The 27,809-nt window shown below is 42.3% G+C and overlaps 1 protein-coding gene across 1 annotated transcript in view; it reads right to left on the bottom strand.

The window, feature by feature from the left end:
• LOC135462616 (uncharacterized) overlaps positions 1–24,291 on the bottom strand; it is a 40,203-nt gene extending 15,912 nt beyond the window's left edge. Inside the window, exons 1-13 of the mRNA XM_064739839.1 lie at positions 24,235–24,291; positions 18,920–19,619; positions 18,463–18,588; positions 14,804–14,940; positions 13,278–13,419; positions 10,862–10,990; positions 10,499–10,607; positions 9,671–9,865; positions 8,449–8,694; positions 6,961–7,184; positions 5,411–5,507; positions 4,761–4,892; positions 4,028–4,135 (exon numbers count right to left, since the gene is read on the bottom strand). Coding sequence (XP_064595909.1) covers positions 4,028–4,135; positions 4,761–4,892; positions 5,411–5,507; positions 6,961–7,184; positions 8,449–8,694; positions 9,671–9,865; positions 10,499–10,607; positions 10,862–10,990; positions 13,278–13,419; positions 14,804–14,940; positions 18,463–18,588; positions 18,920–19,591 — 2,317 coding nt within the window. The 5' untranslated portion in view covers positions 19,592–19,619; positions 24,235–24,291. The remainder of the gene's footprint in view (positions 1–4,027; positions 4,136–4,760; positions 4,893–5,410; positions 5,508–6,960; positions 7,185–8,448; positions 8,695–9,670; positions 9,866–10,498; positions 10,608–10,861; positions 10,991–13,277; positions 13,420–14,803; positions 14,941–18,462; positions 18,589–18,919; positions 19,620–24,234) is intronic.
• Positions 24,292–27,809: the final 3,518 nt, after the last annotated feature.

Raw genomic sequence — 27,809 nt, 5'->3', positions numbered from 1 at the left:
TGAACCAGGACCGGGCAGTACCTAACCAGGAAGGGAGTACTAAACCAGGACCGGGCAGTACTGAAGCAGGACCGGGCAGTACTGAACCAGGAAGGGGAGTATTGAACCAAGACCAGGCAGTACTAAACCAAGACCTGGCAGTGCTGAACCAGGACCGGGCAGTACCTAACCAGGAAGGGGAGTACTGAACTAGGCCCGGGCAGTACTAAACCAGGACCTGGCAGTACTGAACCAGGACCGGGCAGTACCTAACCAGGAAGGGGAGTATTGAACCAAGACCAGGCAGTACTAAACCAAGACCTGGCAGTACTGAACCAGGACCTGGCAGTGCTGAACCAGGACCTGGCAGTACTGAACCAGGACCGGGCAGTACCTAACCAGGAAGGGGAGTATTGAACCAAGACCAGGTAGTACTAAACTAGGACCTGGCAGTGCTGAACCAGGACCTGGCAGTACTGAACCAGGACCTGGTAGTACTGAACCAGGACCAGGCAGTACCTAACCAGGAAGGGGAGTATTGAACCAAGACCAGGCAGTACTAAACCAGGACCTGGCAGTACTGAACCAGGACCTGGCAGTGCTGAACCAGGACCTGGCAGTACTGAACCAGGACCGGGCAGTACTGAACCCAGAAGGGGAGTACTGAACCAGGACCGGGCAGTACTGAACCAGGACTGGGCAGTACTGAACCAGGACCGGCCAGTACCTAACCAGGAAGGAGAGTAATAAACCAGGACTGGGCAGTACTGAACCAGGACCGGGCAGTACTGAACCAGGACCGGGCAGTACCTAACCAGGAAGGGAGTACTAAACCAGGACCGGGCAGTACTGAAGCAGGACCTGGCAGTACTGAACCAGGAAGGGGAGTATTGAACCAAGACCAGGCAGTACTAAACCAGGACCTGGCAGTGCTGAACCAGGACCGGGCAGTACCTAACCAGGAAGGGGAGTACTGAACTAGGCCCGGGCAGTACTAAACCAGGACCTGGCAGTACTGAACCAGGACCGGGCAGTACCTAACCAGGAAGGGGAGTATTGAACCAAGACCAGGCAGTACTAAACCAAGACCTGGCAGTACTGAACCAGGACCTGGCAGTGCTGAACCAGGACCTGGCAGTACTGAAGCAGGACCGGGCAGTACCTAACCAGGAAGGGGAGTATTGAACCAAGACCAGGTAGTACTAAACTAGGACCTGGCAGTGCTGAACCAGGACCTGGCAGTACTGAACCAGGACCTGGTAGTACTGAACCAGGACCAGGCAGTACCTAACCAGGAAGGGGAGTATTGAACCAAGACCAGGCAGTACTAAACCAGGACCTGGCAGTACTGAACCAGGACCTGGCAGTGCTGAACCAGGACCGGGCAGTACTGAACCAGGACCGGGCAGTACCTAACCAGGAAGGGGAGTACTGAACTAGGCCCGGGCAGTACTGAACCAGGACCGGGCAGTACTGAACCAGGACCTGGCAGTACTGAACCAGGACCGGGCAGTACCTAACCAGGAAGGGGAGTATTGAACCAAGACCAGGCAGTACTAAACAAAGACCTGGCAGTACTGAACCAGGACCTGGCAGTGCTGAACCAGGACCGGGCAGTAACTAACCAGGAAGGGGAGTACTGAACCAGGATCGGGCAGTACCTAACCAGGAAGGGGAGTACTGAACCAGGACCAGGCAGTACTGAACCAGGACCGGCCAGTACTGAACCAGGACCTGGCAGTACTGAACCAGGGAGGGGAGTACTGAACCAGGACCTGGCAGTACCTAACCAGGAAGGGGAGTATTGAACCAGGACCTGGCAGTACCTAACCAGGAAGGGGAGTACTGAACCAGGACCGGGCAGTACCTAACCAGGACCGGGCAGTACTGAACCAGGACCTGGCAGTACTGAACCAGGACCTGGCAGTACCTAACCAGGAAGGGGAGTACTGAACCAGGATCGGGCAGTACCTAACCAGGAAAGGGGAGTACTGAACCAGGACCGGGCAGTACTGAACCAGGACCGGGCAGTACTAAACCAGGACCTGGCAGTACTGAACCAGGACCGGGCAGTACCTAACCAGGAAGGGGAGTATTGAACCAAGACCAGGCAGTACTAAACCAAGACCTGGCAGTGCTGAACCAGGACCTGGCAGTACTGAACCAGGACCTGGTAGTACTGAACCAGGACCAGGCAGTACCTAACCAGGAAGGGGAGTATTGAACCAAGACCAGGCAGTACTAAACCAGGACCTGGCAGTACTGAACCAGGACCTGGCAGTGCTGAACCAGGACCGGGCAGTACTGAACCAGGACCGGGCAGTACCTAACCAGGAAGGGGAGTACTGAACTAGGCCCGGGCAGTACTGAACCAGGACCGGGCAGTACTGAACCAGGACCTGGCAGTACTGAACCAGGACCGGGCAGTATCTAACCAGGAAGGGGAGTATTGAACCAAGACCAGGCAGTACTAAACAAAGACCTGGCAGTACTGAACCAGGACCTGGCAGTGCTGAACCAGGACCGGGCAGTAACTAACCAGGAAGGGGAGTACTGAACCAGGATCGGGCAGTACCTAACCAGGAAGGGGAGTACTGAACCAGGACCAGGCAGTACTGAACCAGGACCGGCCAGTACTGAACCAGGACCTGGCAGTACTGAACCAGGGAGGGGAGTACTGAACCAGGACCTGGCAGTACCTAACCAGGAAGGGGAGTATTGAACCAGGACCGGGCAGTACCTAACCAGGAAGGGGAGTACTGAACCAGGACCGGGCAGTACCTAACCAGGACCGGGCAGTACTGAACCAGGACCTGGCAGTACTGAACCAGGACCTGGCAGTACCTAACCAGGAAGGGGAGTACTGAACCAGGATCGGGCAGTACCTAACCAGGAAAGGGGAGTACTGAACCAGGACCGGGCAGTACTGAACCAGGACCGGGCAGTACTGAACCAGGACCGGGCATTACTGAACCAGGACCTGGCATTACTGAACCAGGACCTGGCATTACTGAACCAGGGCCGGGGAGTACTGAACCAGGACCGGGCAGTACGGAACCAGGACCGGGCAGTACGGAACCTGGACGGTAATTAACCTTAAGCATGCACATGTTTAGGCTATAGGAAGATGCACGCTGAGTCTCACAGAAATAGGTCCAGTGCTTTAGGAACAGATGCATGGACAAGATATCCATATTTTCAAAAGCACTATTATTCAAACTCCTAAACACTAGTAATTTTTAAAAAAAGTTGAGATGATAGTTGACAGCACACATGAAGTCTTTATCAACATGTTTTCCCAGGCCTTACAGGTTGCCAGCACACATGAAGTCTTTATCAATATGTGCTCCCAGGCCTGGACAGGTTGACAGCACACATGAAGTCTTTACCAACATGTGCTCCCAGGCCTGACAGGTTGACAGCACACACCAAGTCTTTACTACCAAAATGTTTCCCCAGGCCTGACAGGTTGACAGCACACATAAAGTCTTTATCAACATGTGCTCCCAGGCTTGACAGCTTGACAGCACACATGAAGCTTTATCAACATGTGCTCCCAGGCCTGACAGCACACATGAAGTCTTTATCAACATGTGCTCCCAAGCCTGACAGGTTGACAGCACACATAAAGTCTTTATCAACATGTGCTCCCAGGCCTGACAGGTTGACAGCACACACCAAGTCTTTACTACCAAAATGTTTCCCCAGGCCTGACAGGTTGACAACACACATGAAGTCTTTACTACCAAAATGTTTCTCCACGCCTGACAGGTTGACACCACACATGAAGTCTTTATCAACATGTGCTCCCAGGCCTCACAGACAGGTTGACAGAACACATGAAGTCTTTATCAACATGTGCTCCCAGGCCCGACAGGTTGACAGCACACTACCACAATGTTTTCCCAGGCCTGACAGGCTGCCAGCACACATGAAGTCTTTATCAACATGTGCTTCCAGGGCTGACAGGTTTACAACAGACATGAAGTCTTTACTACCAAAATGTTTCCCCAGGCCTGACAGGTTGACAGCATACATGAAGTCTTACCAAAATGTCCTCCCAGTCCTGACAGGTTGACAAAGATGCCATCAGTGTTGATGTTAGCCCCAGATTTCTCTATTAACTTTCCACTATCATCTGCTTGAATGCTGTAACCTGAGAGGGTGAGGAGAAATTTAGCAAATAAGAGAAAAGGACATATTCTGCATGTAAATTAACGCAATTTATGAACCTGATAACTGATTTTATTTTGGACATACTTGTGGTGTACAAAAAGCTGTAATTTCCAAACTGAGATGATCTCTAAAGTAATCCATTCATTCATTAGTTTATCTTCACATACTTCAGCATTTGTCATATGCCCAAGAACAGTCAAATATCTCCACATACTTCAGCATTTGTCATATGCCCAAGAACAGTCAAATAACTTCACATAATTCATCTATTGCCATGTGGCCAAGAATAATCAAATATCTTCACATAATTCACCATTTGTCACGTATAGTCAAATATCTTCACATAATTCAGCATTTGTCATGTGGCCAAGAACAGTCAAATAACTTCACATAATTCAGCTATTGTCGCGTGGCCAAGAATAATCAAATATCTTCCCATAATTCAGCATCTTACAGTTCATCTTACCTAGTTCCTCCCTCAGCGGTTGTATTATGACAGTTCATCTTACCTAGTTCCTCCCTCAGCGGTTGTATTATGACAGTTCATCTAAACTACATGTAGTTTCTTCCTTGTGTGTTGTATTGATCATGACAGTTCATCTTACCTAGTTTCTTCCCCAGGTGTGTCAATACTTCCGAGATCTCGTCTTCCTCCAGACTGACGCTCTGGTTATTCACATACAGAGTTTTAATCTGACTACCTACATGGCTCACTAAGCAAGCCAAACCTGCCTTGTCTGAAAATGGAAGTGAAAGTAAATTTATAGATGAGACAACCAACTCATAAAGTTTTACAATGTTAAATAATTTCTCGAACATTTATTTAAGATTATAATCACAGAAGCAGGATAATTAAATTTTATGCGAAGGTTTGAAAATAATAAAGTAATTTATACTTCAATTAGCAGGAGCATTTAATATCTACATGGAACAACAAGAGTAGAAGGGTATCAAATTTACAAGATTAGCACTCATGTTAATGAGGTAATGCACATACTGGATGTCTCTTCTCCACCAGTGATTCCATATGTACATGTAAAATACATCTTCCTGTAAGCTACATGCAGATCAATTTCTCTGTAACTACAGCATATACTGCAACAAGATGTTTGAATTAATGATTAAAAAATAGGAGCATCAGTCTCCATAAAACTTTATAATACCTGGCCAGTTCTACATGTAGATCATTGTGCTGAGGTCGAGTTAGTAAACAATGTTTATATCAAATAATTATTATAAATAACTGATTACCAACCTATATTGTTGTGACTGAGGTTGAGGCTGTGAAGACAACTTCTGTGAGACTTGGTAGAGAAAAGTCCACACAGAGAGAGTGTACCCTCAGGGCCTACCTGTGTATGAGAGGAAAACAAGGTGTGGTCATGATCCCACTGACTGCCTGCACTGTGACTGCTTGCACTTTGATTGCTGTGATCTCACTGAGATCTGAGATACATGTGTACTTCACGTAATCAGAGACTACATTTACTGGCCATGAGTGTGGGTTAGGGTCCAGAGAAAATAGTTAAGGCTCTACCCGCAAGATGGGGGCACCCCACTTTTTGAAGGAAAAAAAGCAATACATCTGTTGTAGGGTTGCAAAATCTAAATTCTCCCATGCCATCAGGAAACTGTTACAAAATGATATCTTGCAAATTTCGCTCATTTAAATGCAGCAGTGTGATTAAAACATTAGAGTAACACACTAAGTGAGAGAAAAACCAGACCAGTACATGAGCTGAAAACCAGACCAGTACATGAGCTGAAAACCAGATCAGTACATGCGCTGAAAACCAGACCAGTACATGCGCTGAAAACCAGACCAGTACATGAGCTGAAAACCAGACCATTACATGAGCTGAAAACTAGATCAGTACATGCGCTGAAAACCAGACCAGTGCTTGCGCTGAAAACCAGACCAGTACATGAGCTGAAAACCAGACCAGGGCTTGGGCTGAAAACGAGATCAGTACATGCGCTGAAATCCAGACCAGTACAGGCGCTGAAAACCAGACCAGTATATGCGCTGAAAACCAGACCAGTACATGCACTGAAAACCAGACCAGTACATGCGCTGAAAACCAGACCAGTACATGCGCTGAAAACCAGACCAGTACATGAGCTGAAAACCAGACCATTACATGAGCTGAAAACTAGATCAGTACATGCACTGAAAACCAGACCAGTACATGAGCTGAAAACCAGACCAGTACATGAGCTGAAAACCAGACCAGTACATGAGCTGAAATCCAGACCAGTACATGAGCTGAAAACCAGACCAGTACATGAGCTGAAAACCAGACCAGTGCATGAGCTTAAAACCAGACCAGTGCATGAGCTGAAAACCAGACCAGTGCATGAGATGAACTATCATTTAGCTCACTTTTAAAACATTACCGTACATCTTCAGTTTTTTCAACCACTAAAGCACTTTTTTCAGTGCAATTTATGCATAAATTTATTATGAAAATGACATTTGTATGTGTCTCTTATGATGTAAGCTTTATAAAACTTTGCTCAAAATGTCTCCACACTTCTCTCAGAATGATTCAAAATATTGGCTGTAGAGGTGGTTGAAAAGGTTGAAGAATGAGGGTACATAGTTGCTGTTGTATCTCAGAGAGGAGTCTGTATCAAATGAAAGCAAACAACTTCTAAACTTTTGACATTGTTGAAAATTTTAACTTATTTAATATCCTAGAAGTGGAGGAGGTGCAATAAGTCTTCTCAGACATGCACTTTTTTAAAAGTGATTTTAATTAGAAAAAAAATCGATGAAATCTGCTAAAAAAATGGTATATGAACCTGATTATTGCTGAGGTCCAACACAGCCAATGGGTGATGCTTGTTCCCCAGGAGAGCAGACACTAGATCACTGACACCTCTGTCTGTGATTCTATTGGCTGACAGCTTGAGCATGTGCAGTGAGAGTCCAGTTCCGAGGCCAGATATCAAGGGTGAGAGGTCAGCATCATTCAACAGACAACCACTGAGACTCAGAGCATCCAGGCTGCACTCAGATGGTTTACCTGTATGACACCCATCAAGACTTATATGCAAAATAATAGATCTCCTTTCATTGATTTAACTTCTGCATCATGACATTAACTCACTCAGTAACCCTTTCAGAGCCCCTCTCCCTTTTACCTTCTGTATCATGTCAGTAGCTCCCCTAGTGACCCTTTCAGAGCCTTTGCCTCTGCTAACTTCTATATCATGACAGTAACTCACTTAGTAACCCTTTCAGAGCCCCTCTCCCTTTTACCTTCTGTATCATGTCAGTAGCTCCCCTAGTGACCCTTTCAGAGCCTTTGCCTCTGCTAACTTCTATATCATGACAGTAACTCACTTAGTAACCCTTTCAGAGCCCCTCTCCCTTTTACCTTCTGTATCATGTCAGTAGCTCCCCTAGTGACCTTTTCAGAGCCTTTGCCTCTGCTAACTTCTATATCATGACAGTAACTCACTTAGTAACCCTTTCAGAGCCCCTCTCCCTTTTACCTTCTGTACCATGTCAGTAGCTTCCCCAGTGACCCTTTCAACACCCTTCTCCCATCTACCTTCTGCATCCTGACAGTAACTCTTCAAGGAACCCTTTCAGAGCCTCTGTCCCTGTTAACTTCTGCATCATGACAGTAACTCAACAAGTAACCCTTTCAGAGCCTCTGTCTCAGCTAACTTCTGCATCATGACAGTAACTCATCAAGGAACCCTTTCAGAGCCTCTGTCCCTGTTAACTTCTGCATCATGACAGTAACTCAACAAGTAACCCTTTCAGAGCCTCTGTCTCAGCTAACTTCTGCATCATGACAGTAACTCATCAAGGAACCCTTTCAGAGCCTCTGTCTCTGCTAACTTCTGCATCATGACAGTAACTCATCAAGGAACCCTTTCAGAGCCTCTGTCTCTGCTAACTTCTGCATCATGACAGTAACTCTTCAAGGAACCCTTTCAGAGCCTCTGTCTCTGCTAACTTTTGAATCATGACAGTAATTCATCAAGTAACCCTCTCAGAGCCTCTGTCCCTGCTAACTTTTGCATCATGATAGTAACTCATCAAGTAACCCTTTCAGAGCCTCTGTCTCTGCCAACTTCTGCATCATGACAGTAACTCATCAAGGAACCCTTTCAGAGCCTCTGTCTCTGCTAACTTTTGCATCATGACAGTAACTCATCAAGGAACCCTTTCAGAGCCTCTGTCTCTGCTAACTTCTGCATCATGACAGTAACTCATCAAGTAACCCTTTCAGAGCCTCTGTCTCTGCTAACTTCTGCATCATGACAGTAACTCACCAAGTAACCCTTTCAGAGCCTCCGTCCCTGCTAACTTCAGTCCATCCAGGACAAGGGTCTTCATGGGTTTTTCCTTTGGTGTGATCAGAGATTGAAGCTTGCTGACACCAGCAGCACTGATTTTGGCCTTCCTTAGATTGAGGTAGTTGAGGAAAGGGAGACAACTTTTGGTGAGGATATCTGGTAATTCCTCGACATTGTTGAGGCCAAAGGTGAGTCGGGTGAGGGAACTCTGACCTGAATCCCCTATAGCATAATGTGAGTATCCATAAGTAACAGAGGTAAATTAGAGTATCGCTCATCAGTAACCAAGTAAAATAGAGTATCACTCATCAGTAACCAGGTAAAATAAAATATCACTCATCAGCAACAGAGGTAAATTAGAATATCACTCATCAGTAACAGAGGTAAATTAGAATATCACTCATCAGTAACAGAGGTAAATTAGAATATCACTCATCAGTAACTGAGGTAAATTAGAATATTACTCATCAGTAACAGAGGTAAATTAGAATATCACTCATCAGCAACAGAGGTAAATTAGAATTCACCTCATCAGCAACAGAGGTAAATTAGAATTTACCTCATCAGCAACAGAGGTAAATTAGAATATCACTCATCAATGAAAGAGTTAAATTAGAATATCACTCATCAGCAACAGAGGTAAATTAGAATATACCTCATCAGTAACAGAGGTAAATTAGAATATCACTCATCAGCAACAGAGGTAAATTAGAATATCACTCATCAGCAACAGAGGTAAATTAGAATATCACTCATCAGCAACAGAGGTAAATTAGAATATCACTCATCAGTAACAGAGGTAAATTAGAATATCACTCATCAGCAACAGAGGTAAATTAGAATATCACTCATCAGCAACAAAGGTAAATCAGCAGATTAGTCATCTGTAACAGAGGTGACTTGGAGTATCACTCATCATTACAACAGAGGTAAAGAAGAACACTGTCATTATTGCCCTGCTGCTGTTGCACATTCCTCTGTGTTGTACATGTGTGAGCTCACTACCACACTCAATATTACCCCAGAGTTAGGGTTAGCTCACTACCACACTCAACATTAACCCAGAGTCGTGCAATAAAGAAAGAAATATTCATTTCATTACTGACATTAACAGTGTCAAGAATATAGGATGAGAAAGAAACTTTAAAACTTAATATTGACATGAGACTTCAATGCTGTACAATTTTTTTTTTCATACCAGTTGTCATGGCCAGAATATTTGAAACACACTGAGGTGATAGAGCTGGGTTGTCACCAAGATTGATGTCTTCCAGACAAAGTAGTCTCCCCTTCAGCACGGTCTCCAGCTTCATCAATAATTCTGTGGTCACTCCTGAGTTACATAGGTTCATCAGTCCTAAGTTTGAACAGACCATCACTGGGGGCCATGCCGCTGAAAAATCAAGTGTATAAATAATATAACTACACACTTACAATTCCATCTACCTTTCTTTCCCTTTTTTTTTTTATCCAAGCTAATATATGAGTAAACACTGCAGTAATTATATTTGCTTACATATTTTCTTTTTTATTTACATGTATATAAATATACAGTTCATTTCTTTCTTATAACTTTCAGTTTTTATGCTTCAGATGAGTTTAACACCCCCTCTGCCTACTGAACACCCACCTGTCAAGCTTCCTCTCCACTCGTACACTTAATGGGGGAGGTCTTCCAGCAATCCATGGATGAAAATGGGCTTTCTCCGGTTGCCCGGTTTCCTGAGAACCCGCCCACCATAATGCTGGGTGCCGTTGTACAAGTGAAATTTTCTTCAGTAAGGCATACAACACCTTCCAAATAAATAACCCATCACACATTCACCAATCACACACAGTGTTCTCCCCAGGCATACGTACTATACTTCCAAATTTCCAAAATAAATGACTGGAAGAAATTTTCCAGCGGAAATGTGTGGTTTTGTTTTTCTTCATCTTTTGTGGAGGTATTCTATTTCAATCATTAAAATACTGTATACAATAAAAATGATGGGAGAAAAGTTAATAGCTATATTCCTGAAATTACCTGTCAATGTGTGTTCAGATATCTTGCTATTCTCACACATCAACTGTTGTAAACCTGTGTGACTACAGCAGGTCAGCAAAAACCTCGCCAAGTTCTCCAGGGCCTGGAACTGAATCAGAAACAAAACAGAGTTAACTTGCTGGATCATTTATTACATCTGGTTGTTTAGGATTACATTTTCTCCAAATCTCCCAGACTCCAGTATTAGGAGAAGATACATTTTCTTTCACGTCAATAAGCAATACTATTTTTTTTTCCAGCATTCATGATTTGCCTCAGGTCCCTTTTCCCTCATCTGATCAATACTTCATGTTAGTTCTTTCTTTTCCTTTGCTGACAGTGATACATGTATGTAGGTCTTACCTCATTACCACTGACAACGAGCTCCACCAGAGACGTGTTTGCATTCAGCCCTTCCCTTAGCTTCTCCAGTCCCTCTGCACTCAGGTTACAGTTCCTCAGGTTTATGGACTGCAGAACACAGTCAGATTTCTGTCAACATACATGTACATGTTGTACATATGTACACAATGTGCTTGATAATGAACATGTTGTACACATGTATACAATGTGCTTGATAACGTACTTGTTGTACACATGTACACAATGTGCTTGATAAAGTACATGTTGTACACATGTATACAATGTGCTTGATAATGAACATGTTGTACACATGTATACAATGTGCTTGATAATGAACATGTTGTACACATGTATACAATGTGCTTGATAACGTACTTGTTGTACACATGTACACAATGTGCTTGATAAAGTACATGTTGTACACATGTACACATTGTGCTTGATAATGTACATGTTGTACACATATACATAATGTGCTTGATAACATACATGTTGTACACATGTACACAATGTGCTTGATAATGTACATGTTGCACACATGTACACATTGTGCTTGATAATGTATGTGTTGTACACATATACATAATGTGCTTGATAATGTACATGTTGTACAGATGTACTCGTACACCTGGTCACACATGTTTAAAATATGGATGCACACACACACACACACATGTGATAGGGGTGCACACACACACACATCTGGTCATACATGTGATAGGGGTGCAGACACACACATCTGGTCATACATGTGATAGGGATGCACACACACCCAGTCATACATGTGATAGGGATGCACACACACACACACACATCTGGTCATACAAGTGATAGGGGTGCACACACACACACACATCTGCTCATACATGTGATAGGGGTGCAGACACACACACACATCTGGTCATACATGTGATAGGGATGCACACACACCCAGTCATACATGTGATAGGGATGCACACACACACACACATCTGGTCATACATGTGATAGGGATGCACACACACACATCTGGTCATACATGTGATAGGGATGCACACACACACACACACACACATGTGATAGGGATGCACACACACACACACACACATCTGGTCATACATGTGATAGGGATGCACACACACACACACACACACACATCTGGTCATACATGTGATAGGGATGCACACACACACATCTGGTCATACATGTGATAGGGATGCACACAGACACACACCTGGTCATACATGTGATAGGGATGCACACACACACACCTGGTCATACATGTGATATGGATGCACACACACACACCATGTCATACATGTGATAGGGATGCACACACACACACACGTCTGGTCATACAAGTGACAGGGGTGCACACACACACACACACGTCTGGTCATACATGTGATAGGGAGGAACACACACACACACACCTGGTCATACATGTGATAGGGAGGAACACACACACACACACACACACACATCTGGTCATACAAGTGACAGGGATGCACACACACACATCTGGTCATACATGTGATGGGATTGCAATATGGTAAATTACATACTACAATGTGCTACATTACATGCTACAATGTGGTACATTACATGTTCCAATGTGGTACACTACATGCTACAATGTGGTACATTATAGGCTACAATGTGGTACATTACAGCTACAATGTGGTACATCACAGGCTACAATGCGGTACATAATAGGCTACAATGTGATACATCACATGTTACAATGTGGTACAATACAGGTCACAATTTGGTACATTACATGCTACAGTGTGGTACATTACAGGTTACAGTGTGGTACATTACATGCTACAATGTGGTACATTACATGCTACAATGTGGTACATTGTGGGCTACAATGTAGTACATTACATGCCACAATGCAGAACATTACAGGCTCCAATGTGGTACATTACAGACTACAATGTGGCACATTACATGTTAGAATGTGGTACACTACATCTTACAATGTGGTACACTACATGTTACAATGTGGTACATTACAGGCTACGATGTGGTACATTACAGGCTACAATGTGGTACATGCAGTACATGCATGTGTTACTCACATATAAACATATATTGTTTATCCTGATTGTTGAGTCTACAGAAATTGCCTTGGCATAGCATCCCTTCTCAGGGTAACACATACATGAAATTATGAGATCAGTATGAAGATTGCTTCGCTGTTGAAAAAGTATTAAGATGCTAAAAACTCATACACTGGTACATGCGCTGTAAATAATATTTCATGGATGCCTTCAGCTGACTACTGTGTAGTCATGGAGATAAAATCATAAACATCCATGAATATGGTCTACGTGTACATGTACTCACCAGGGGCTTACTCAGTACATAGCTGGAAAAATGATCCCATGTTTACTGTATTCTATTCACTTAGCCTACATAAAACACATACCTGCAGACATTTCTTCAACGCTGTTCCAACAGACACCCTGTCAGAAATGTGGTTATTGCTGATATCCAAGTGTGTCAATGTGGAGTTGTGGGTTAATCCCTCCAGCAAATCTGTTAAGTCTGTGCCACCTGTGCCCTCCAGCCTAAAGACAGCAAGGGTCATGGTGCATTGGGCAAATATGATCAACATAAAGCATTAATATGACTGACTGACTGGAAAATATTTAGTCTTATAGTTTACATATGTAAGGCAGTCAGTTTTGTGTATGAAGAAAACTGTATTGGCCAGAATAAACCCCTGACCTTTATCAGGTACCTTACAATACTCTTCACTCAAAGGTGTTACTGAACCAGTGAGAGCTTGGGTTCAGCACATGACATCATTGTTCACCTAAGGCCTGCACATGACGTCACTGTTCATCAAGGGCCTGACACGCAGTGTCAACAATTTAAGCCAGCGCTGGCGCTAAGCCAGAATATTGTTTTGGAAAAAAGGAAACATGTAAAATCTTTTCAAATGGAAATTGTAAACATTTAAACACTTGATTTATACAGTACATAATGAACTGTCCCCGAGTTTGTCAGGAGTGTCATTATACTCACCTGAGTGTTTGTAGTGATTCGTTCACCTTCATAGCTGAGCTCAAACACCTGGACAGGTAATCCTTACCTAAATGGTTACCTGAGACATCCAGGTATAGTAATGAGAAAAAGCAAGTTTGTCATTATACTCACCTGAGTGTTTGTGGTGCACTGTTCACCTTCACAGCTGAGCTCAATCACCTGGACAGCTAATACTTAACTAAACGATTCCCTGAGACATCGAGATATAGTAATGAGAAAAAGCAAGTTTGTCATTATACTCACCTGAGTGTTTGTGGTGCACTGTTCACCTTCACAGCTGAGCTCAGACATCTGGACAGCTAATACTTACCTAAATGGTTACTTGAGACATCCAGGTATAGTAAAGAGAAAAGGCAAGTTTGTCATTATACTCACCTGAGTGTTTGTGGTGCACTGTTCACCTTCACAGCTGAGCTCAATCACCTGGACAGCTAATACTTAACTAAACGATTCCCTGAGACATCAAGATATAGTAATGAGAAAAAGCAAGTTTGTCATTATACTCACCTGAGTGTTTGTGGTGCACTGTTCACCTTCACAGCTGAGCTCAATCACCTGGACAGCTAATACTTAACTAAATGATTCTCTGAGACATCAAGATATAGTAATGAGAAAAAGCAAGTTTGTCATTATACTCACCTGAGTGTTTGTGGTGCACTGTTCACCTTCATAGCTGAGCTCAATCACCTGGACAGCTAATACTTAACTAAACGATTCCCTGAGACATCAAGATATAGTAATGAGAAAAAGCAAGTTTGTCATTATACTCACCTGAGTGTTTGTAGTGCACTTTTCACCTTCACAGCTGAGCTCAGACATCTGGACAGGTAATCCTTACCTAAATGGTTACCTGAGACATCCAGGTATAGTAATGAGAAAAAGCAAGTTTGTCATTATACTCACCTGAGTGTTTCAAGTGTGCTGTTCACCTTCACAGCTGAGCTCAAACACCTGGACAGGTAATCCTTACCTAAATGGTTACCTGAGACATCCAGGTATAACAACGAGCTGTTGGAAGCGACAAGTTTACCGACACAAGCCTGAAAACAAATGAATGCTTAAATCACTGTACATTCATGGATCTTTTCTAAAATGAAACATAAAATTAGATGAAAATGTACATAATTTACATGAGCAGCATAAACTTACTTTTAAGCCTTAAGTCACGGAACTTCCATCTTAACAGTTTTTTTTAATCATCCATCAAGCTTTACTTCACTGTTGTTCGTATCTGTCCTTTCCACATTTATACAACTATTTATCAGCCTGTCCACCTTTATTGTGATTGAGTATTACATCAACCTGTCCACATATATTGTGATTGAGTATTACATCAACCTGTCCACATATATTGTGACTGAGTATTACATCAACCTGTCCACATATATTGTGATTGAGTATTACATCAACCTGTCCACATATATTGTGATTGAGTATTACATCAACCTGTCCACATATATTGTGATTGAGTATTGCATCAACCTGTCCACATATATTGTGATTGAGTATTACATCAACCTGTCCACATATATTGTGATTGAGTATTACATCAACCTGTCCACATATATTGTGATTGAGTATTACATCAGCATGTCCACATATATTGTGATTGAGTATTACATCAACCTGTCCACCTATATTGTGATTGAGTATTACATCAACCTGTCCACCTATATTGTGATTGAGTATTACATCAGCCTCTCCACATATATTGTGATTGAGTATTACATCAACCTGTCCACATATATTGTGATTGAGTATTACATCAACCTGTCCACCTATATTGTGATTGAGTATTACATCAACCTGTCCACATATATTGTGATTGAGTATTACATCAGCCTGTCCACATATATTGTGACTGAGTATTACATCAACCTGTCCACATATATTGTGACTGAGTATTACATCAACCTGTCCACCTATATTGTGACTGAGTATTACATCAGCCTGTCCACATATATTGTGACTGAGTATTACATCAGCCTGTCCACCTATATTGTGATTGAGTATTACATCAACCTGTCCACCTTTATTGTGATTGAGTATTACATCAACCTGTCCACATATATTGTGATTGAGTATTACATCAGCCTGTCCACATATATTGTGACTGAGTATTACATCAGCCTGTCCACATATATTGTGACTGAGTATTACATCAACCTGTCCACATATATTGTGACTGAGTATTACATCAGCATGTCCACATATATTGTGATTGAGTATTACATCAACCTGTCCACCTACAGTGGGATTAAGTATTACACCAACCTCTCCATCTTTATTGTGATTGAGTATTACATCAGCCTGTCCACATATATTGTGATTGAGTATTACATCAACCTGTCCACCTTTATTGTGATTGAGTATTACATCAACCTGTCCACATATATTGTGATTGAGTATTACATCAGCCTGTCCACATATATTGTGACTGAGTATTACATCAGCCTGTCCACATATATTGTGATTGAGTATTACATCAACCTGTCCATCTTTATTGTGACTGAGTATTACATCAGCATGTCCACATATATTGTGATTGAGTATTACATCAACCTGTCCACCTACAGTGGGATTAAGTATTACACCAACCTCTCCATCTTTATTGTGATTGAGTATTACATCAGCCTGTCCACATATATTGTGATTGAGTATTACATCAGCCTGTCCACATATATTGTGACTGAGTATTACATCAACCTGTCCACATATATTGTGACTGAGTATTACATCAGCCTGTCCACCTATATTGTGATTGAGTATTACATCAACCTGTCCACCTTTATTGTGATTGAGTATTACATCAACCTGTCCACATATATTGTGACTGAGTATTACATCAACCTGTCCACATATATTGTGATTGAGTATTACATCAGCATGTCCACATATATTGTGATTGAGTATTACATCAACCTGTCCACCTATATTGTGATTGAGTATTACATCAACCTGTCCACCTATATTGTGATTGAGTATTACATCAGCCTCTCCACATATATTGTGATTGAGTATTACATCAACCTGTCCACATATATTGTGATTGAGTATTACATCAACCTGTCCACCTATATTGTGATTGAGTATTACATCAACCTGTCCACATATATTGTGATTGAGTATTACATCAACCTGTCCACATATATTGTGACTGAGTATTACATCAACCTGTCCACCTATATTGTGATTGAGTATTACATCAACCTGTCCACATATATTGTGATTGAGTATTACATCAACCTGTCCACATATATTGTGATTGAGTATTGCATCAACCTGTCCACATATATTGTGATTCAGTATTACATCAACCTGTCCACCTATATTGTGATTGAGTATTACATCAACCTGTCCACCTATATTGTGACTGAGTATTACATCAGCATGTCCACATATATTGTGATTGAGTATTACATCAACCTGTCCACCTTTATTGTGATTGAGTATTACATCAGCCTGTCCACATATATTGTGATTGAGTATTGCATCAACCTGTCCACATATACTGTGATTGAGTATTACATCAACCTGTCCACATATATTGTGATTGAGTATTACATCAACCTGTCCACCTATATTGTGATTGAGTATTACATCAACCTGTCCACATATATTGTGATTGAGTATTACATCAACCTGCCATAGGCTACACATTTACATGTACTTGCGTCTACTCACGTCTAGCCCTATCTACTCACATCTACAAACATCTACCCACATCTACATGTAGTCAAGTCTACCCACATCTACATCAACTCACATCTACACACATTTACACACGTCTACTTACATCTACACACATCTACCCATGTCTACTCACGTCTACCCACATCTACACAAATCTACACACATCTACCCACGTCTACTCACGTCTACCCACATCTACACACATCAACACACGTCTACTCACATCTACACACATCCACGCACGTCTACTCATGTCTACACACATCTGCACACATCTACACACATCTGCAAACATCTATCCACATCTGCCCACGCCTACCCACATCTAAACACATCTACCCACATCTATCCACATTTACATCAACACACGTCCACCCACATCTAGCCACATCTACACACACATACCCACATCTACAAACACATACCCACATCTACAAACACATACCCACATCTACACACATCTACCCATGCCTATCCACATCTACACACACATACCCACATCTGCTGACGTCTACCCACATCTATCCACATCTAATCACATCTAAATACATCTACCCATGTCTACCCACATCTAAACACATCTACTCACATCTATCCACATCTACCCACGTCTACCCACATCTAAACACATCTAAACACATCTACCCACATCTAAACACATCTACTCACATCTACCCACGTCTACCCACATCTAAACACATCTACCCACATCTAAACACATCTACACACATCCACCCATGTCTACCCACATCTAAACACATCTACTCACATCTACCCACGTCTACCCACATCTAAACACATCTACCCACATCTAAACACATCTACACACATCCACCCATGTCTACCCACATCTACACAGTGCTACTCACCGCAGAGTCTGTGTCAGCTCCATTGTTAGCAGCTTTCAGACTGATCAGACTGGTGTTTGTGGCCACAGCTAGCATTAGTAACCGAAATGGCTGAGGACCCAGCTGGTTGTTTGACACATCCAGCACCTACAGACAGAAAGAGGACTGGTTGGCAGCTGTCAGAATGGTGTTTGTGACTGGTGTTTGTGGTTTCTGATGCTATACAGCTAGCATCCGTACCTAGATTGGTTGAGGACCGAGCTGGTTGTTTGACACATCTACAAAAGAGACCCAATACTGAATCAATTCACTTCAGCAGAGAGACAATGACTAATCAACTTTCCTATTTAAGCACTACATCCAAGCTCTTTACATTGAAGAGAGTGTTGGGTATGTTGTGTGTAAAAAGTAAAAATACTGGTATATATAACTCCAGTCGAAAACATTTTGTGTGATCCTGTGTGGATTACAAACCTACCTGTAAATTTGTTAGTGTTTTCATAAGCCTATATATATCCACAGTGTAAGGCAGTGCTCTGGGCAGTGTCAAACTTCTCACAGTGTCCTTCACACTGGCAATAAAACTTTCAGGTTTCACACACAGATTCAGTCCATTAATGCCAGTGTTACACATGGTCTGATCTCTGTCTTCCACAACTGGCACAGTTTCTCCTCGTTTGATTTCTTTGTTAGATATTATGGTTGGATCAGAAATCACTGTTGTGTGGAAGTTTTCCTTCAGGCTCTCACCTGTTCTGGTTTTATCATCAGCCTGTATTGTTGGCGTGCTGTCTGCTTCAGACCCTACTGATGCAGTTACTTCCCTTGGAATTCCAGTGCTGTTTTGATCTGTATTGATACAGCCTTTAATTTTCACAGAAGCTGTCTGTTTTTCCTCTATACTGATTGGTGCATTTTGCTGCACAGGAGTCACATGATCTGTTGAGTTACCACTGGCACAACTGGACTGCTGTTTTGGGTCACCTTTAACCTCTCTTCCCTCTAGTCCACTGTTGTTCCTATTCTGTAAACCCACATCAGAGTATCTGTCCTCACGCTCACGTTCTGCCTGTTCTGTCACCTGATCACCATGACGAGGTGCATGTAGGTCTCTGCCAGACTCAGCTGGTACACTACCTGAGCACCCCATTGTAAGCAGACCTCATCTGACCCCTTTCCTAAATTACAACAAGCATACATTGTCCATAACAATTCTCAATGCCATAATATAAGGAACATAAACTTCAGTCAAAAAAAAACAAGTGTCAACTATAGGAGATCTGCACGGACTGAGATTCTGCTATCTTATCCTGGCTAGCAACAGGCACAAGTCACCCCGAGGCCATGTGTGATATCAGAGAATGAGAGCAGATACTATGGCAAATAAGAATATACAATCAAAAAAAAAACGTAAATGTTATTGTTTATGAAAATTGCAATGACTGGTTTCCATTACTTGTTCCCTCGTCCTACATGGCTCCACCCTGCTGGACCCTTCATCAAAATCTACACAGCACAGCTATCTCATGGACATGTACCACAGCACCGTTGAACAGTACGATCTTAGCTTCTACAACATTTGCAGACTCGGGGTTTGTCGCTTGAGTTCCTATTTACTGCTGTTCACCAAATGCCAGGCCAGCCGTTTTTACTCAATTATATATGAATTGGCCTGGACAACAAATAGCTAATAGATGTCCACTATTAAAAGGAACGAGACTGGACACGTGCCTTTTCACCCAGGTTATTTATTTTTTTATCTATTTGATGGGCGTTTTATGCCATACTCAAGAATGTTTCACTTATATGATGGCAGCCAGCCGGGAACCCGGCGGAAACCCACGACCATCCACAGGTTGCTGGATGACCTTCCCACGTACGGCCAGAGAGGAAGCCAGTATGAGCTGGACATGAACTCACAGTGACCGCATTGGTGAGAGACTTTTGGGTCATTACGCTGCACTAGCGCGCTAACTGAGCCACAGAGAACCCCCCCCCCCCTTTCACCAAGGAATGAGACTGCACACATGTCTTCTCACCCAGGAACAAGACTGGGCACATGTCTCCTCACCCAGGAATAAGACTGGACACGTGTTTTCTCACCCAGGAACAACACTGGCCACGTCTCCTCAACCAGGAGCAAGACTGGACACATGTCTTCTCACCCAGGAGTGAGACTGGACATGTGTCTGCTCACCCAGGAATGAGACTGGACACATGTCTCCTCACCCAGGAACAAGACTGGACACATGTTTCCTCACCCAGGAACGATACTGGACACATGTTTTCTCATCAAGGAACGAGACAGGACACATGTTTTCTCACCCAGGAACAACACTGGGCACGTCTCCTCAACCAGGAACAAGACTGGGCACATGTCTTCTCACCCAGGAACGAGACTGGACACGTGTCTGCTCACCCAGGAATGAGACTGGACACATGTCTTCTCACCCAGGTCCTAGCTTGAGATTGGAATCCACTGATCTAAGCTACAAGTAACATGCTCGTTTCTATGGTGTACACATGTATGTTTGACGTCAATCAAATGCTCGTTTCTATGGTGTACACATGTATGTCTGACGTCAATCAAATGCTCATTTCTATGGTGTACACATGTATGTTTGACGTCAATCAAATGCTCCTTTCTATGGTGTACACATGTATGTCTGACGTCAATCAAATGCTCCTTTCTATGCTGTACACAAGTATGTTTGACGTCAACCAAATGCTCGTTTCTATGCTGTACACATGTATGTTTGACGTCAATCAAATGCTCCTTTCTATGGTGTACACATGTATGTCTGACGTCAATCAAATGCACATTTCTATGCTGTACACATGTATGTCTGACGTCAATTAAATGCTCGTTTCTATGGTGTACACATGCATGTCTGACGTCAATCAAATGCACGTTTCTATGCTGTACACATGTATGTTTGACGTCAATCAAATGCTCGTTTTTATGGTGTACACATGTATGTTTGACGTCAATCAAATGCTTGTTTTTATGGTGTATACATGTATGTCTGACGTCAATTAAATGCTTGTTTCTATGGTGTACACATGCATGTCTGACGTCAATCAAATGCACGTTTCTATGCTGTACACATGTATGTTTGACGTCAATCAAATGCTCGTTTCTATGCTGTACACATCTATGTTTGACGTCAATCAAATGCTCGTTTTTATGGTGTATACATGTATGTTCGACGTCAATCAAATGCTCGTTTTTATGGTGTACACATGTATGTTTGATGTCAATCAAATGCTCGTTTTTATGGTGTACACATGTATGTTTGACGTCAATCAAATGCACGTTTCTATGCTGTACACACGTATGTTTGACGTCAATCAAATGCTCGTTTTCATGGTGTACACATGTATGTTTGACGTCAATCAAATGCTCGTTTTTATGGTGTACACATGTATGTTTGACGTCAATCAAATGCACGTTTCTATGCTGTACACATGTATGTTTGACGTCAATCAAATGCACGTTTCTATGCTGTACACATGTATGTTTGACGTCAATCAAATGCTCGTTTTCATGGTGTACACATGTATGTTTGACGTCAATCAAATGCTCGTTTTTATGGTGTACACATGTATGTTTGACGTCAATCAAATGCACGTTTCTATGCTGTACACATGTATGTTTGACGTCAATCAAATGCTCCTTTCTATGGTGTACACATGTATGTTTGACGGCAATCAAATGTTCTTTTCTATGGTGTACACATGTATGTCTGACGTCAATCAAATGCTTGTTTCTATGGTGTACACATGTATGTCTGACGTCAATCAAATGCTCGTTTCTATGGTGTACACATGTATGTTTGATGTCAATCAAATGCTCCTTTCTATGCTGTACACATGTATGTATGACGTCAATCAAATGCTCGTTTTTATGGTGTACACATGTATGTCTGACGCCAATCAAATGCTCCTTTCTATGCTGTACACATGTACACTGTATGTCTGACGTCAATCAAATGCTCGTTTCTATGGTGTACACATGTATGTTTGATGTCAATCAAATGCACGTTTCTATGCTGTACACATGTATGTTTGACGTCAATCAAATGCTCATTTTTATGGTGTACACATGTATGTTTGACGTCAATCAAATGCTCCTTTCTATGGTGTACACATGTATGTCTGACGTCAATCAAATGCACGTTTCTATGCTGTACACATGTATGTCTGACGTCAATCAAATGCTCGTTTTTATGGTGTACACATGTATGTAATTTTGTTCAATGGGAATCATATTACACGTACATATAACACTAGCTACAGACATGCACATGTAAGCTCAGTGACGTCACCAGATTTACACCCACACCCCCCCACCCACACACACACACACACCCACACATCTACACACACACACAGCTGCAACTTAACACTCACAAAATTCATTTCGCAAACTGTCTCACTGTGTACATGGTGTACTCCACTTTGTGGTAGAAGTGATATCACCCTACATTTACATTTAACATGCATTAGGGACAGCCAAGTGTAACTTTCCAATTATGATGGATGTTCTGTAGATGATCTGTTACATTCTGGTACGTGCACAATTGGCTTTCCATGCAGCATCCATCGGTATTAGTCACCTCCAATCATACACGGTGACTGATGGTTACTGGGTGTGATAGTTTGATACTCTGCCTGATGGTTACTGTACCTGATAGTTTGATACAGTGCTTGGTTACAGTGCCTGATAGTTTGATACTGTGCTGGATGGTTACTGTGCCTAAGAGTTTGATACAGTGCTTGATGGTTACTGTGCCTGATAGTTTGATACAGTGCCTGATAGTTATAGAACCTAGTAGTAAAAGTACCTGGAAATTACTGTGTCTAATTGTTTGATAGACTTTCTCATGATCATTGCGTCTGACAGTTACTGTGCCTGATAGTTAGTGTATATGATAGTTACTATGCCTGATTGTTTGATAGAGTTCCTTATGATTACTGCATCTGACTGTTATCATACCTGACAGTTACTGTATTTGATAGTTACTGTGCCTGATTGTTTGATAGTGCCTGATAGTTACAGAGGCTGATAGTTACAGTGCCTGATGGTTAGTCTGATAGTGACATTGCCTGATACATGTAGTTACTGTGCTAGATAGGGTCCCTAATTGTTACTGTGTCTGATAGTTACTGTGACTGATAGTAAGTGCCTGATTGTGTCATAGTTACTGTCTAATAGTTACAGTGTGTGATAGTTACAGTGCCTAATAGCTACTGTGCCTGGTGGTTACTATGTCTAACAGTTACTCTGTCTGACAGTTATTGTGCCTGATTATTTGATAGAGTTTCTCATTTGACAGAGGCATTACTTATAATTAACAACTCCTGGATTTATTGTGTTGTTGACGTTTCGATGTAGGTTCTTACATCGTTATCAAACCATTTGATGTCTGTGAAATATATCAGCAGAGAGAAAGGGAGAGAGAGATATCCTAAAATACCTGTTTGTTGATGACTTTAACTCTGCACTTACTGAGGTGCAGAGCAATAACTTACTGAAGGAAGTTATTTATTGCCGGCATGTTTATTAACAGATCACAATAGGGACAGAGCTTTAGGCAGTTAGGTATCGAAATTTGGGTATTCCCTGGAGTCCTTCATTATTCAAAAGTGCCCGTTGCTATGTTGAGTTTTATGCGAGTCAGTTGCTTATTTTCATACGCGTTTCAATAACGCAACAAAAAGTTGAAAAAGGTTGTGTTTATAAAATAACAATGACAAGACACAAATTTACAAGACATGACGACGACTTACTGTTTACAACTTATGTTTACACTACATAAGGCTTGCAGACGAACATCTCTCTTCTTCTCTTTACCGTAGTGAAGTAAGACACGGGAGATAACTCTTATTAGCATGCCGTTCATCTGTTCTCAAACACAAATCTTCATATTGCCAGGTAATTCAGTAAGTTAAATGCCTTAATACCTTATTTTTTTATTCTGAACACATGTACGTGTAAAGTGTAGTTCAATTAAATTAAATGCTGATCTATCTTTTCAACAATATATAATAATCACATACCTCAACAAATAAACATGGTCTATTTCAAACAGAGGGCCTGGGTGGCCGAAGTGGTTAGCCCGCCAGCGCGGCACTTTGACCCAGGAGCCTCTCACCAATGCGGTCGCTGTCCAGCTCATGCCCGGTTTCCTCCCACCATATATAATGCTGGCCGCCGTCATATAAGTGAAATATTCTTGAGGACGGCGTAAAGCATCAATCAAATGAACAAATAAATAAATATTTTAAACAATTTCTGACATTATCTGCCTCGCAGATAAATTTCAGAAACTGCTGAAAGAAAATTTCAACATTTAACATATCTAAACTGGCAACATACATGCATGTCATGCGCCTATATAGGCCTAATCATGCGAGGAAACGACAGGCAGATGTCACATCCATGTTAACCTACTTGTAGACATGTAGGCCTAGTGCATGTATTCAGACATTTAGATCTAGCTAGTGCATCTAATTACCACTACAGGAGGGAACAACTTCTGTAACTGGTATTTTTTAGTAAGGCAGCATGAGAATATGTATAAGGTGCCATGGGAAAAAAGAATTAAGTCAGCAGTGCTTGGCCTGAATGTCTGGATCTCATCAGCAGCTTTTAGCATGACAAAATGTGTAAGGTGCCATGGAAAGTCAGAACTATGTCAGCAGTACAGGGCTTGAATGTCTGCGTCTCATCAGCAGCAAGGCAGCGATTGCATGACAAACTGTGTAAGGTGCCATGCCAGGCATGAGTTTCATATGTGTCAAAATGAAGCCAAATGGCCTGAACACAGGCTCTATCAGGGTCATTAATGACGACACCAGTTTCCTGACACTACGTTACGTACAGTAAACTGGGTCAGTGATTCCAAGACCCAGAAAGTGAGTGAGTGCTTCAGGTTTAACGTTGTACTTTACAATTTTTCAGTCATATGACCACGAAGGAATCTTTAAGAGTGCATGTAATGTGCCTCCTTGTTGCAAGACGGATTTCCACCCCTCTTTTTTTCTAGTGCTGCTACACTGAGGGGATTTACCCAAGGCAAGCAAGCCGCCCCGCCCAAGTCATTATACGGGTCAACCAGTCGTTGCACTATCCCTTCATGCGAAATGCCAAGCGGGGAATTTACAACTTCCTCTTTTAAGGTCTTACTTGTGACATGACCCAGGATTGACCCTGGATCTACTGCTCATGAAGCAGACGCTCTACCAACGGTGCTATCAGACAGAGTAAAGACCCAGAGAAATGAAGGAACACTGAAGTGAAGAACCAGTGACAAGAGTTGGGAAGATGTCAAATTTATTGTCTTTTTTATAAACCAAAGTGATCACAGCACTCAATGTAGTAGAAAGGTTTGTCAAAATCTGACAGGAAAAGCCGACTACTCGTAGCGCACCAGACAAAAATAACTCCACCAAATGACAACTGGTGTACCGGTGCATGGTATGACAAATGAACACATCATTGTAATACATATACAAAACACTATGACCAAATGAAAGTGGCCAATCTATATGATACAGACAAAACGTGGCCAATCTCTATGATACGCTGAAAAGACTTGATTAGATGCTTTAGAACCCTACACGTAACGAGAGAAAGGGCAAAATACATCAGGACAAAGCTGGTGTAGTAAAAGCACCACCCCGATGACATCAACACAAGGCAATTCACACTGTCCCTGATGACATCAACACAAGGCAATGCACACTGTCTGCGATAACATCAACACAAGGCAATTCACACTGTCCCTGATGACATCAACACAAGGCAATTCACACTGTCCCTGATGACATCAACACAAGGCAATGCACACTGTCCCTGATGACATCAACACAAGGCAATGCACACTGTCTGCGATAACATCAACACAAGGCTATTCACACTGTCCCTGATGACATCAACACAAGGCAATGCACACTGTCCATGATGACATCAACACAAGGCAATGCACACTGTCCCTTATGACATCAACACAAGGCAATTCACACTGTCCCTGATGACATCAACACAAGGCAATGCACACTGTCCATGATGACATCAACACAGGGCGATTCACACTGTCCCTGATGACATCAACACAAGGCAATGCCCACTGTCCGCGATAACATCAACACAAGGCAATTCACACTGTCCCTGATGACATCAACACAAGGCTATTCACACTGTCCCTGATGACATCAACACAAGGCAATTCACACTGTCCCTGATGACATCAACACAAGGCAATTCACACTGTCCCTGATGACATCAACACAAGGCAATTCACATCGTTCCTTGATGACATCAACACAAGGCAATGCTCACATTGTCCCTGATGACATCAACACAAGGCAAAGCTCACACCATTCCTGATGACATCAACAGAAGACAATGCTCATACTGTCCTTGATGACATTATCACAAGGCAATGCTCACGCCGTCCCTTATCACACCAACACAAGGCAATGCTCACACAATCCCTTATGACATCAACACAAGGCAATGCTCACACCATCCCTGATGACATCAATACAAGGCAATGTTCACACCTTCCCTGATGACATCAGCACAAGGCAAATCACACCATCCCTAATGACATCAACACAACGCAATGCTCATACCTTCCCTGATGCCACCAACACAAGACAATCCCTGATGACATCAACACATTGCAATGCTCACACCGTCCATGACGACACCAAAATAAGACAAGTGCTCTTGTCTCTAGATTAAAACCAAGACAAATAAGAGGGGCTTGCTCAAGTAGTACATTACTATTAATTTATTATTAAGCACATCACAAACCTAGACGTATGAAAAGATGACTGCTGGTCTTTTCACTTATTATGCTGAGCTCACCCGGTGCAAAATGTTTATTAGGTATCACCAGAATAAATATGTGGCTTCAATAAGAACAACTATGTGGAATATACAGAATCCATTGGCCATAGGGACGTCTAGATTCATTATAGGTATTCTACTGCAGAAAGCCATCCATACATGCATCCATCATGGCAGCTGAGCACAATGTTCGTGCAGTACCCCAACCGACCATGCACTTCACATACCTTAACAAAACAAGCCATGTGTGGCAAAAAGCTGTATACCAATTATCCATATTTTAAACCTTATACAACTGTATTTGAATTTTTTGGTACAACCAAGCTTAAAGGGACATACTGCCGACGTCGAAAAAATTATGCTGTTATTTCAGACGTCATCTACATAAAGTTCAGATTTCTACAGGTCTACTGTCACGTATCTGACTTTGAGTAAACAATCAAATGCTCAGTTTTACCCAGGGTAATCCTTCAACCATCAACTCACTTAAGTATTTAGAGAGCCA

The sequence above is a fragment of the Liolophura sinensis genome, chromosome 2 (assembly GCF_032854445.1).
Source record: "Liolophura sinensis isolate JHLJ2023 chromosome 2, CUHK_Ljap_v2, whole genome shotgun sequence".
NCBI classification, from domain to species: Eukaryota; Metazoa; Mollusca; class Polyplacophora; order Chitonida; family Chitonidae; genus Liolophura; species Liolophura sinensis.
The sequence above is the reverse complement of the archived record's forward strand: the minus strand, read 5'-3'. Positions and strand labels throughout refer to the sequence as shown.